General features: G+C 46.7%; 2 protein-coding genes across 3 annotated transcripts; both read left to right on the top strand.

Annotated features, from left to right (window-relative positions):
• Positions 1–80: 80 nt before the first annotated feature.
• On the top strand, positions 81–4417 carry LOC135821890 (procathepsin L-like). The gene is given in 5 exon segments (XM_065334886.1): positions 81–101; positions 868–1047; positions 2964–3160; positions 3162–3294; positions 3854–4417. Coding segments are annotated over 5 exon segments (798 nt in total). The 3' UTR covers positions 4121–4417.
• A 289-nt stretch (positions 4418–4706) lies between these two features.
• On the top strand, positions 4707–6307 carry LOC135820678 (uncharacterized). 2 transcript variants are annotated; one of them, XM_065333691.1, is made up of 5 exons: positions 4707–4827; positions 5120–5205; positions 5424–5484; positions 5572–5651; positions 5986–6307. In XM_065333691.1, exons 1-5 carry the CDS (start codon positions 4790–4792, stop codon positions 6126–6128), a joined length of 408 nt encoding a protein of 135 aa, XP_065189763.1. In that variant the 5' UTR covers positions 4707–4789; the 3' UTR covers positions 6129–6307. The 2 variants fall into 2 exon arrangements, with proteins under 2 accessions (XP_065189763.1, XP_065189762.1); XM_065333690.1 differs by lacking the exon at positions 5986–6307 and having other exon boundaries at positions 5572–5836.
• Positions 6308–13985: the final 7678 nt, after the last annotated feature.

Here is a 13985-nt window from a genome sequence, read left to right on the forward strand (position 1 = left end):
CGATTTTAGGTTAAATCGCACAAATTTACCGTAAATCGGAAAAATAGGGTTAAACGCCCTGGTTTTAGGGTTAACTCGCTATGACGTCATTGCTGACGTCAGTGAGCTGGTACGCCTCAAAATCCTAGTCGACTCGCGCATTTCGCGTCCAAAGTTTGTCGTCAGAGAACTGCTGTTGGTTCTTGCGCAACACAGAGAATGCCTGGTGCTGCAATCAACACCACAATGCGATGGAGAATTGTCACGGAGTACCAGCAACTCCTGGCCAATCGTTCTCGAGTGCCTCCTGGCGGATTGAAATCGCCGTAGTCGCTGTTTCCTTCGCAGAATTTCAGTGAACTCATCCAGAGACTGGTGCAGAAAGCACCAGCATCGCGCCGTCCAGTTTGCTGATCTCTCTCGCAGTCGTTCACGATTATAGCGGTTCACGAAACAATATTACAGAATAATCACCATGCTGCGTGAAAGGAAGGTGCGTAAACGCTTCTGAACGATATAATTGCAATCGAATAGGAGGCATGATCGTGCAATAGCATAGTTGAGACTTTTGTACAAACAGGATTTCTTCAGGGAATGTAACGTTTCTTGCAGGGGATGAAGGTTGAAGTGAGCTGAGAGAAAGTCACCAATGTTTGTTTTCTTCAGAAAACTAATCAGATGTCTGTCGACGCCTAGGAGGCGCTGTCGAGATTGATAGCATCTTTTTTCTGGCATGCATCAGGTCCATGATGTTCTAGAAATGGCGTCGGTGCACCGTCTGCATCCGTCTATAATACAGAGCCGACGAGTGTTCATTGGTCGTAGGAGCCGGTATAAAAAGACTCTACTTGCTTTCGTCATGCATCATTATGCTCAATTTGTCAACAGGGTTGCGTCATCCTGTCTGCCTCGTGCACGAACATCTCGTCCGGATTTTCGGAGCTCGTGCACAAATTTGGAGGTGCTAACTACGATAAAGCCGTGTACTTCCACCCGAACGTGAATAAAATCGGACAAGATGCGTGGAGAATCGACAGCGCCGATATCAAAACCTATCTCAAGCCCCTGGTAGGTGAAGAGACCATCATCTGGGCGGGCATTTACAAAACTCCCATGTGGTACCTTCAACCGACAGATTTGATTGCTTTCCACGCTTTCGTCGTCTTTCAAACGAGAAACTGGTGGTGGTCGGCGGAAAAAACAACCGACGGTGTCAGCATATGCAGAGGAAAGACTCGTTCAAGCGTGAGATCTTCCTATCGAAGCACCAATCGAAAAACTCCGATAGAGGAGATTATTGCTGACAAATCACATGTAAATCTGCAGGATCTGATAGATTTCCTCTACGACTCTAATCTCGTCAAGGGTATTTACAACGTTGTAACAAACAACTGTCATACGTTTGCCTCCACTCTGTTCAACGAACTTGCAGCTAACCACTACGTCAATCATATCGCACTTCGGCATGCCAAACCCATCGACTCGGAGCATGCAATCAAATGAGTACTCGACCCCCATCCAGACACACATTTAGCACAGATATGTTGGTTTTAAAAATTTTAATTATACTTTATACAGCTCGATCTCAGCTTCTTTCAGCGTCATGCTCTTGCATGATATCTTCCCGTAGAAGTTTTGGAGTTTTTCCAAATAGTGATTTAGATGCCTTGACGTTCCAGAATGATCTTTCATTTCTTCTAATGTTCGCCATTCGTTGTCGCTGCATGGAAGGAAACAGATAAAAACATGTATAAGATCTCTGGTATTTCAAATAAAGAGAATTGCACCACAGATCACTTACCACGAACACAGAAACTCAGGCTGTAGACCGGCCTCCAGCTTCTTTCTGTGGTTCTTGGGTCGTAGATGATCCACGAACGGCCGGAGGCCGTTCGCTGTCTTTGCGCAGACAGAGCACGACAGCAACATCTTGATAGTTGAATGGGACTGATCAAGGTGGATCCAATCACTTTTATCCCCGTCCAGTTGTTCGTTGGTTGAAGGGTGCGGCGCGCGCGCGCGCAGTTCAACATTAAAACTCTGCGCGATGATCATGGAGTCCACCGCTCAGGATGTGAAGCGCGTAAAGCGGTGACGTGAGTACTACATCTCTTTGAAACGTGCACAATTCATATGAAAACCGCTAAAGATGATGGCCATGGACCCCGCGTCACGTTCAAACTTGTCGCCGGTTCCAGTTGATTCCAGAAACTTCCACCGGATCCGAGCACGCTGTGAGTACTCTGAGCGAGAAGTGGGAAACTATCGACATTTTGGTACTCTCCGGTTGATGCAGACGGAGAATTGAGAATTGCACGACAGATCACTTCCCATGAGCAGAGAAATTCGGACTGCAGACCGGCCTCCAGCTTTTCCTGATGTCCCTTGGACTTCAGGCGGTCCACGAACAGCTGGAGGCCGGTCGCGGTCTTCATACAGACTGAGCATGAAAACAGCATCTTGATGGTTGATAGTTGAATGGGACTGATCAAGGTGGATCCAATCACTTTTATCCCCGCCCAGTTGTTCGTTGGTTGAAGTCCGCCGCTCAGGATGTGAAGCGGGTAAAGCGGTGACGTGACTACTACATCTCTTTGAAACGTGTGCGATTCATATGAAAACCGCTAAAGATGATGGCCATGGACCCCGCGTCACGTTCAAACTTGTCGCCGGTTCTAGTTGATTCCAGAAACTTCCACCTGATCCGAGCACGCTGTGAGTACTCTGAGCACGCTGTGAGGAGTGGGAAACTATCGACACTTTGGTACTCTCCGGTTGATGCAGACAGTGTGTAACCTTTTGATCCGCGTACGTGAGACGCCCCGGTTTAGGGTAAAATCGCTATGACGTCATCGATGACATCAGTTAGTTGGTACACCCATAATACTTTCTACTTGTGTGTGTGTGTGTGTGTGTGTGTGTGTGTGTTGTGTGTGTGTGCATGTTGTGTGCATGTTGTGTGCATGTTGTGTGCTCACACGCAGGGTGCATGCGGCTCCAGCTGGGCGTTCAGCACAACCGGCTCCACCGAAGGCCAGCACTTCAAGAAGACTGGCAACCTTGTATCGCTGTCCGAGCAGAACCTGATTGACTTCAACCAAAAGGAGGCTGATCGTGGCTGTGGCGGAGGTTTCATGGACCATGGCTTCAAGTACATCATCGAGAACCACGGCATTGACACAGGAGAGCTACCCTTACACGGCCAAGGCCGGTACATGCCGCTTCAAGGAGTCGCACGTCGGCGCCACCCTCACCAGCTACAAGGACATGCTGCCGCGCAAGTCCGAGAGCGCCCTGCAGGAGGCTGTTGCCTCGGTGAGTACTTTTCTTACACATAACAGAATACTCTCTGCATGGTGGCCCATATTAGAAGCTGTGTCTTAGAAGAACATATCCGGCTAAAGATAAGAAAGCTTTATCATACATGTATATACCACTCTTTGGTTTTAGATTATTACAATGAGAGTGCACAATCAATGGCTTGTCCACCAACTCTTTGTTTTACTGCTTGCTGCACCACAGCATAGTGTGTTGTTGGCCGGCCCACTGCGCTTCTACTCTGTTGGACCATCGTGTCTGTTGAACCAGGGAGTCGTAAAATACCGGTATTTTAAGACTCCCTGTGTTCAACCATTGTGTTATCATGTCTGTTGCAGCTTTCCCGGTCAGCTTATTGACTCTTGTTGTCGTTAAGAAATCTGATGATGTAAAATAGTGGTGTGGATGTTTTGAAAGTGCTACAGTCTGTTTCGGATAAGAAATATTTCCCAGCACTTGATTGCATTCGGCGATGTATAGAAACATATACATGTAATTGTAATACTCTTCACTCTCTGTGTGTTCTCTTCTGTTCCTGCCGGCTGTCGTATCGCAGGTTGGCCCAGTGTCGATTGCCATCGACGCCTCATCGACGTATTTCCGCTACTACAATCACGGAGTCCTGATCGACAACAAGTGCACCAACGCTTACCCGAATCACGCTGCCCTGGTTGTCGGCTACGGTGTTGAGGAAGAGCAGGACTACTGGCTGGTCAAGAACACCTGGGGTACCAGCTGGGGAGACAAGGGATACATCAGGACGGCACGTAACCATGACAACATGTGCGGGATCGCCACGGACGCCAGCTATCCGATCGCCTAAGCACACATCGCCGGGACAGCGCCGTCAAAGAAAAAGCGCTCGCACACGCCTTTGTCGTGTGATGTTGTAACTTATCTACCATCAGTATAGCTGATTGCCACCGCCACAGCTGCTGCTGCTGCTGCTGCTTGTGTGGCGCAATCTTCCTTACACTATCAGCCCGGATCATCCATTCGCGCTATGATCCAAGCTTGCAGCCTATATCAATCCTATCTTCTGAAAATTGTGGTCAGCTTGCTGTCTGATGATCGGTTAAAACAGTGAAACTCAGAGTTACAGAAGAAACGCTTCTCATCCCTCTCAAGTGTGTTTATTTTATATAAGGCCACACCGTTTTTTTTCTATGTTTCGCGTCATGACTCCTATCTTCTGAAAATTGTGGTCAGCTTGCTGTCTGATGATCGGTTAAAACCAGGGAGTAGTACAATACCGGGAGGTGACACGGCCACACATCCGGGATTACGAGCTTTGCCTCACAAAAAAAATACAAACCGCGCGAAAATTCAAATTTTTGCTCTTTTGACAGCGATGAGAAACCTTCAAATAGTGACGAGAAGACCAGACGTATCCCTTCGTGACAAGCGGCCACTTGTTCTTTTCAGCTCGAGCCTTTTTTGGGAGCTACTCTGGTACATCGTCCACACTGCTGCCAAGTCTCGACTTCCCAAAATGGATGGAAGTGACGAATATGGAGGACGCTATCCTAGGTAAGTAACGTGATGGAATTTTCTCATCTTGACATGGTGTAACACGAACCTGAATTTCTCATTTGGACCCACTCGGACACCTCACCAAGTTGGGATATTTCGAAAGTATACCTATTTGTCTACCATTCTACTTCATCTCAACGTGTTAGCTTATGTAACTCTTTGTAAAACTCATTCTGAAAATTTTGAAACTTATTAATTTGTATAGACTTGAACATAATGTTCAAGATCACTTGTTTTCAGCACTGAATGAGGCCAGGCCTGCTTGCTTTGTTGCTTTTTTAACCCCCAGAACCCGTGGACAGAAGAGGAAGAGCGACGACTTGGGTGCGGCTGCGAAGTCTGCCTGCCCAACGCCAATTGCTCCTCACCCAAAAAGTAAACAAATTATATAGCAGGAGTGGTTTCAAGTGGTTTCAATGCATTTTGTTTTGGGGATGTTGGTGTGTACTTATGCAGTCCTAGCGTGTTGAGCAATAGCAATCATGAGAAGGGTAATAATTCTGCAATACAACATTGTTGATTATAAATATGACACTGAAGCAATACTGAAACTACGTTTTGGGGTTGTATTTGTTTTCATGCGTGTTCTACAGCGCACCCCATTGACGAAGATCATCCTTGTATAGACGATGATAAATACTCTCATCTGACAAGGTTAGTTGCACAGTTCTACCATATGTGTAAGGTGGACGTCGGATATAACATGGCTTATCTCTTTTTGGTATGCCATCTACTGCACAGAACACGTCATCAGAAGTCACTGCCTGCTGCGAATAACAGCGCATCGTGTATGACAATCTCTTCACCAACAAGTGCTACCCGTAAGTCAGACAGCAGAGTACAGTCATTCAATAATAGCCAAGTAAGCCCATGCTTTATATGCTTATATGACAATAAGCTGATGGAGGAAAAACAGATCCAATTACATAAAAGTACGCCCAAAAAAGCAACGGCCAAACACGCACACACCAGAACAATTTCAATGCTCTTCATGCACACCAACTAGGCTTATAAATCTGCACAGTGTACGTAAATGAAATATCTTATCCGCAGATCGCATCTGACTTGTTTGATAAAACCTGCAGCAAAACTAAAGCACAACACAGACATATCGATGAAGCCTGTGTGGTTTTATGTTTGTTCTGATTCATACAGCCTCTTGTCCATCGTCACATGAAGAACATGGACAGCCGCAAGCTGGAAATGATTTCTCAACAGCAGAGAAGAACGATACTATCACATTTGCGAATAGCTGCCCCTGCAGTATAAAATTTATTTTATTTTGTGTTTCTCTCTGACGACTATAGCATCTGGATTCGGAATAGCCTTACTATCTTGAGACGGGTCAGCCATACCTGAAACATGTTGTTCATTGTGACTAAAACTTGAGTCAACATTATCTATTCCCCTAGAAACGACGTGAATAACTAAATGTAATACAAATTAAATTAGGAAGAAAATTTCACTCTTACAAGCCGCCCACGTAAATACTGGACACACTGAAGGTACCCGTGCGAAGGCCAGCTGCTACTTGATATCCTTCGTAGGATTCATCCTCATCACTCAGCAAAGACTGATGGATTCGTTCCCTACATCGTCAAAACAAACTTCAAAAAGTACTGCTCGAAAACTTCTTGACAGTATTCTGCCACTCTCTTCAAGTCGTTCTATGAATTTTTTTGAAAAATGCTACGAAATTTTTTTTTTGTTTTTTTTTTTTTTGTTTTTTTGTAGTAAAAGCCTCTTTTACGGGCGAACAAAACACAATTTGCCATGGCGGAAGGATTGAAAACAAATCACATAATGATGACGTCGCATGTGATCAGACAGCAAGAGAAGCATAGCATAGTCCGCACAATCACGGGGCAAGGCTCAACGGGACACCCTAGCCTCCACGACAGCCAGGGAGGCACAGCCATCCATTGGAGGCTGCCAAACTCGGCGAGCCCCACGCAGACACATGACACTCGAACGCAGCAGGGCGAAAGACAGCCTGCAGCGGAGGTGGGCAATTAGCACAGAATACGCCTCCCTCCCACGTAGCGACTGGAGATGTGCAATCCGGCTCACCAGTGCAGCGGCACCCTTGCCGCATCCTCCGGTGGAAGAGAGCACAAAGGGGAGAAAAGTGGATCGCTCCACTTCTCGGACTCTCCGATCATATCGACGCCGTTTCTCTTGCTCATGGTGCCGGTAGCAGCCAGAGAGAGAGGAGGTGCGGTTCGAAGACGCATAAGGGTTGAACACCCGTACATCAATAAAAGTGCGTTCGAACCGACCCCCCCCAAACTCCACTGGCCACCACATCCAAACGAGCTTGATCCTCGGTTGATGCTGACCGGAGCTGAAACTGCTCCCCAGTCAGGGGTTGGAGATGTGGCTCCACTGCGACGTTGTGGGCGACACCCTTCAATGAGCTTGCCAGTATGTCACGCACCTCGTTGTGGCGGATCGAGGGGAACCCACCGAAAGGACAGGACAAGGCGTGAGCAGTGGTGAATGCCTTCTCGCAAACACAGGTGGTGGGCAGGCGAGAAGGCGTCCAACCGTAACGGAGGCAGAGGCCATCCCGGAATTCCCCCTTCGACAAAGCGAAGCCATGGCGAGCGATGGGTCGGCAGGTAAGCCAGCTTGATGCTCCCTTCTCCTCTGCCAGACTGATAGCGAGATCGAATTCGCTGTGTTCGGTGCGGAACGTATCGGCAGCTAAAAATGCTACGAAATGCTACGATAAATGGTACGCGAAGTACGATATTTCGTGACGTTTCCCGGGACACAGCGCGCGAAGTACGATATTTCGTGACGTTTCCCGGGACACAGCGCTCCACAGAAAAGTGACCTGAGGCAAAGCTCGCCCGCCTGAATGTGTGGCCGTGTCACCTCCCGGTATTGTACTACTCCCTGGTTAAAACAGTGAAACTCAGAGTTACAGAAGAAACGCTTCTCATCCCTCTCAAGTGTGTTTATTTTATATAAGGCCACACCGTTTTTTTTCTATGTTTCGCGTCATGACGTCACCTTATTCGATGAAATCAATGAGCATGAGGGAGGGGGAAAAAAATAAAAAAAGTCATCCAAACAAAAAAACAGTGTACGTGCATTGCATTTGTGTACAGTAAAGCGACGTGACACTGACTGTCTGTTCATGTACATTAACATGAACATTGACATGTCGGATTTCAGGTGCCAGCACTGTACATGATATACATGAGTGTACATGTATCCCCTCTAGGCCTCTGCCATACTTGTGCCAGTTCATGTGGCGTGTGGTCCAAACACAGGCAGCATGATTGTGTGACTTGCGGCCCAGCTTATTGCACACACAATGTTCAAATGCCATGTACATGTGTGTGAGCTGAGTACAATCATGCGATAAATAGAACAAATATTTAATTGATGCCAACATAATATTTACGTGTAACAATCATGTTCCGCAGGCATGCTTCCCTGTTCAGCGTGTTTAACGCATTCGTGGCATCTGCCATTAAGACCGTATCCTCCTGGTCGAACGCCTGCTGTATGGCATCAAGAGTACATAACCCCCGGGGGGTTATGTACTCTTGATGGCATGTATCGCCGCCTCGATCCCGCAGTCCTGGCCTGCACAGAGTTGAAGGGTGCCAACTGCCTCTTGAATATCCTGACCAATTACGTACAGGATGGCCTTGCCCACCACTCTCCGCATCACCTCGCCAATTCCAATGGGTAAAGCGGGATTCACAGAAGCTTTTTTGCGATGCGACACGCGATGCGACAGACGCGAAACCGGGAAAACCCCAAATCGCAGCCATGTCGCACCCCACGCAACTGCCGCAACTGGGCCATCGCATGCCATCGCAGAAGTTGAGCTTGGCTCAACTTTTGCGATGCGATGCGATGCGACAAGCGATTTGGTGTACGATTTTGACCTTTTCTACAGCAAAGTTGTACAAAGGTGCAAGAGTTGCCTATAAATTTTTACAAGTTGTGTCAAACCGCGCGAATATCATGGTGACGTACCCAAATCAGCAAAACTTTGTCGCATCGCTGACTTCTTCTGTGAATGGTATTTCGCGAGTTCGCATCGCACGCATCCATCGCAGATCGCGTCGCATCACAAAAAAGCTTCTGTGAATCCCGCTTTACCCCCGGGTTCTTGTTGAGGGGGATGAGTCGGGATGCCAGATACGCTTCCAGCGATCGGGGGTCGACCAATTCGGTCGCCACACTTCGAGCAGAGCTTGCCAGCGCATCGCATAGCGAGTCAGACGCATCGGAGAACATTGTGCACATCCACCTCCATGCCTCAGCGTCTACACCTGACGGGCCGGCTGCGCCATGAGTGTTGAGTACCGCCTTTCTCACCAAGTCACGATTGAGACCAGAGAACCTGACCGGATGAGGCTGAGGAGGGGGAACACCTTGTATCAGGGCCTCCGTGGCTAGGGGCGCAGGGTCAGGGTGTTTGTGTGGAATCTGGATTTGGTCGTAGTCGCGGAGGTAAGTTCTCTCCGTTCACTTTTACTGTACCGACGGTGCACTGTGCATTGGCATGCTCCCACCCTCTCACGGTTCTGTGTAGTGCATTTTGTCGCTGGGTTCTGATCGAAAGGCTCCAGTGGCAAGATGCATTGCATCGAATCGAGAGGGGGTGGGGGCATGCCAATGCAGGGTGCACCGTAGTAGGTACGGTAAAAGTGAACCCAGTTAATAATGAATATCATCTCGCGCGGGATTGTATTGGCTATTATTTCCCGGTCAGCAAGGCTCCTGATTTGCTGAAACAGGCCTATAGTACCGTACCATGGGATAATGCTATAATACTCCCTGCATAGCACCACAACAGCACCACATCTGCACATCCCTGTAGGCATACCCATTCATGCACTCCCGGCTGACCTTTGCCCTGCTGACCCTTTTGCCTCCCTTGCATGCACTGCACTGCATGCACCCCTTTTCCCGCTCACCCTGTCTCACTAACTGCGGGCACCCCTTTTCCCGCTCACCCTATTTCCTACTGCATGCACCTCTTTCCCTCTTTAGTAGGGAGTCGTAAAATACTTTTTTTTTTACGACTCCCTGCTCTATGGGGCTGTTAAGTGTGACGTCACGGCCCCTTCGATACGCATAGCAACGGAGAGCACTGGGGACAAACAAAAGTCGCGTCCTCTGGATGGAACCAGTTGTCAAAGGCAACAGCATCTAAATGACTGGAGAGAGAGCAGTTTTTCTTTGCTTTTTCTTCAAGCGATTGTTGTCGCTGTTTACTCCTTGTTCTTTCCTCTACAAATCTCCTGTAGTCGTCGAGGGCCTTCATAATGGCTGTGAAATTGGCTGCCCACTGTAAAACTCCGTGTTTGAGAGTGCTTTGAAGATTCTTCGCGTCCTGATGGATCAAAGTACGAGCGCTCCCTGTGGATTCGATTATATGTAGGTGAGTTGTTCAAGAAATCAGTGTCTTCTTTCTGTCTCTGCCCTCACGCTGGCACAATAATATCAGCCTCTATATCCATGACAGCTCGCACCTCCCGTAAACTGCATGACTTAGATATATTCTCGCCCTCCGTGGTGATTGAAGACCCATGGAAGAAGTTATTATGTTCAGAATGATGTCCTGAGAATAATATTAAAATAAAATAATTCTAGGAAATTGTTACAGGGTATTTTGGAAGGATGGAGAGAGAGAGAGAGAGAGAGAGCAGTGAAGTGTTTGTCTCACTGTAATTACTCCAGATTATTGAATGGTGTATGATCTACTCGATATTTTCCACAATGGTTTTTCCTGATTTGCGGGATCTCTTCTTTTGCTGTTTGCGTGTTTACAGGAAGTGACTGTCTGGTGTATCTGCACCAGATCCTGGGGACATGAAGTCAGAGGCAGGGTCGTCCAGTGATGCAACACTGCCGTTCTATGTGCAACGTCACCGCTAATTCCCCCGGCGAAAACACAAAAAGACAAACACGTCAAGAGACTACAGTGTTGACCGTTCTGGTAATGAATCGCGACTGCTCGGACAGTCGATAATCAAAACACAGAGCACCAGCATGATGTTTTGATATTGGGAACCACACACCAGCTCAATTCTCAAGCCCAAAAATTGATGAATACAAAACACAGAGCGACGCAACAAGAGATCATCCGGCAACCAAACCAACCTGGGTCTTATGCACTGAATAGTCCTGGAATACGCAGGCCACACAAAGCAGTGCAAGCACATACTGTTACAAGGTACATGCATTGCAGAACAAAGTGTAACCAAAGATACACGGGGTTATAGCTGCACACTCGTGCATGTGCTCGCTCAGCCCAAGAACACGCATGATGATAGAAATAATCCGGGGGAAACACGCTAGCACCGAAGTAAGCATCAAGACGTAAATAGTCATCACAAGCCCATAGCCCTAAGGCCGTCGGGGCGTCACAGAGCAAGTATGAACAAGTGAGCGCCATAAAAACCGATCGCGTGCAGCAGCGAGCAGGGACTGCACGTCAAGTGCAGTCCATGAAATAATATTATCAAGCCATGACATTCTGGGCCTGCCTCGGCAACGACCTCCAGCAACACAACCCTGAAGAACAGTCAATGACAAACAGCCGGAACGAACAATATGACCAAAAAATTGCAATTTCCTTTTACGAACAGAAACAATAAGTGGGACTTGTTTGTGAATACGATTTATTTCCTCTCTAACAGACACATTCGTCTGTAAATAGTGCAGCTCTGAAAAAGTAAAAAATTACATTGACATGTACATTGGTGTGCCGAGTAGTATCATCCTTGATTACCCATCCAACCAAGACGTTATCAGGTCCCAGACGCCGAGATCGCACGCCGAATGTGAAGTGCATCTAGCCTTGAACCTGTTGCACAAGGCACACACATATGACAAAAAATGACATCCACTCTGATTATTTCCAGAGGCCAATCATAACAGAACACAGAAATGAAACCACGGGCTCAACAAAGTACATGTAAACGCAAAGGAAATTAGTTAAAATAATCCATGAAGTGCTATTTTAATTCAAGCGCTGACTGCAGTGTGGTGTCGTGGCCCGATACCCGCTGAGCATAGACACAAACTCCATTTGACAGGGGCAAGACATACTATTTTGGAATAAAGTCATAAAGTACAGCACTCCAATGACATAACGGACACCTCGTGCAAATGCGTGGTCTGTTCATCCGGCCACGCATGAGAGTGTGTGCATGTACGCGCGCACGCAAGCGCGAGCGTGCACACACACCATGTATTTGGTGCGTATGGCGTACCTGTTGCGGAGATATGAAGATGGAATAATCAGTATCATGATGTTACATGTACATGTACAGTGTATGTTTGAGTGTAAAGTAAATTTTATTTTATTACACATTTCTTCGACACAACTTACTCCACATCTTCGCATTTCTCATAATCCATCCACCTACACTCCGTCTCAGTTGAGGAAAAACTCTCCCAGGTGCAGGTATACACTAGTTACCACAGCCATGTGATGACATTGGGATGGGTCCCAAGCACGATTGTACTCTCCAGTTACAATAATATTATATATAATTTATTTGTCCAGATTATCTGTGCAGACAAAATGCAATGCATAGCGGCAATCGATGGATGAAGAGAGAGTTTGTAAATACACATATCTTTCCACTTGTTCAGGAGCTTACCTTTTGGAGTTCACATCGTTTACACGATCTCTTATGCTGTCTTGCACCTTGGCTTTGTTGACCAAGGATACGCCATCCCAGAAGACATTCTACAGGAGCTACTAATGCAGAGCGTTTTTCACGCTCGATCTCGGCGATCTACCTCGTCACGCCAATAAAATCCTCCGTGACACTGGCTACAGTCACAAGAGACGTCTCAGTAAGGTAATGAGCACGACAACACCGTCGAGATCAAGGACAAAGAGAAAACAAAACACTCACTGAAAACAGCAAAGAAGAAACGAAGAAATGTACACGATTCCTATATGTTGCCTATGACAACTGGTTCGGTGGAGACGACGCTACTTTTGTTTGTCCCCAGTGGGATCGTTGCTATGCGTATCGAAGGAACTGTGACGTCATCACTTAACAGCCCCATACCCGGAAGGCTGCGCTTGCGCAGTGTTGTTCTCCCAGTGCTTCTCCTTGTGCCTTTATTGTGGTTCTCCTTGTTGTTCTCCGAGTCTTCTCCTTGTAATTATCCCAGTCCTCTTTGTGCTTCTCTGAGTCCGACAATATAACTATCATAACAACCCATAATTCCGTGCAGTCTGAGATAGAGTGTTATAAAGTACAGTAGTATAGTATAGTATTATCGTAGAGTAGTCTCCAGTCCAGCCAGATCCCATATGACTCCACTTTGTGGTTTGATGCAAAATTTCAAACTCATCGGAGCAATTGGTGTGCACGTATATTGAAGCGATCTTCAATTCCTCAAATCATTTCGTAGTGACAGTGTTCCTTTCTTTCATGTAGTCCTGGAATTATTTTAGCCTAGTCGTTTAGTCGGACAAGAGATGGACATCCCTCTTCATCTCCTTGCGCCATTGCTTCGTACGAGGTATGTGATCGTCGGCCATTGCATGTCTACCCGATTACGATCGTACACAATTCTTGCTCGTACTCTAAGTCCATCTAATGGATATATTTATTTGTTTGGTAATTTTTCATCGTTTGCAGCTGCAACACTATCGTCATACATCTGCGCGTGAATGCACATGTGCATCTTACCTGGCGATGAGCATGACCCTCCCCCCGATTGAATTGTTGTATAAATTCGTGCAAGGTAAGTAAAAATAGTTTACTAAGTCTTGCTGTTAGGTAAATCGGGGGGAGGATTTTTTTCAACAACTCTACAGTACCTGTAGACACGTATGGGTTGTGATGGTGATTGAGTTATTACGGGTGTCATCAAACTTGAAGAGTAGATATGATGGGGGCTGCGATGGTGATTGGGTTAGCATAACGATAGGATCTGTGCACATAACAACGAGATTTGCTAATAGGGTATATACATGTAGGACCTGTACACACATACATGTAAGATGCTTATTACAGTCCATTTCAAAACTATAGACGCGTACCTAGCCAAACCGTTATGCCAGCATCTACATGTATACCACATAAAATCTGTGATCACTTTGTGCATAATTTTTTTCCAAATTGGGCGTTTGTTATCCAATCATTTAGAAA

Source organism: Sycon ciliatum, chromosome 7 (genome assembly GCF_964019385.1).
Source record: "Sycon ciliatum chromosome 7, ocSycCili1.1, whole genome shotgun sequence".
In the NCBI taxonomy this organism is placed as follows: Eukaryota; Metazoa; Porifera; class Calcarea; order Leucosolenida; family Sycettidae; genus Sycon; species Sycon ciliatum.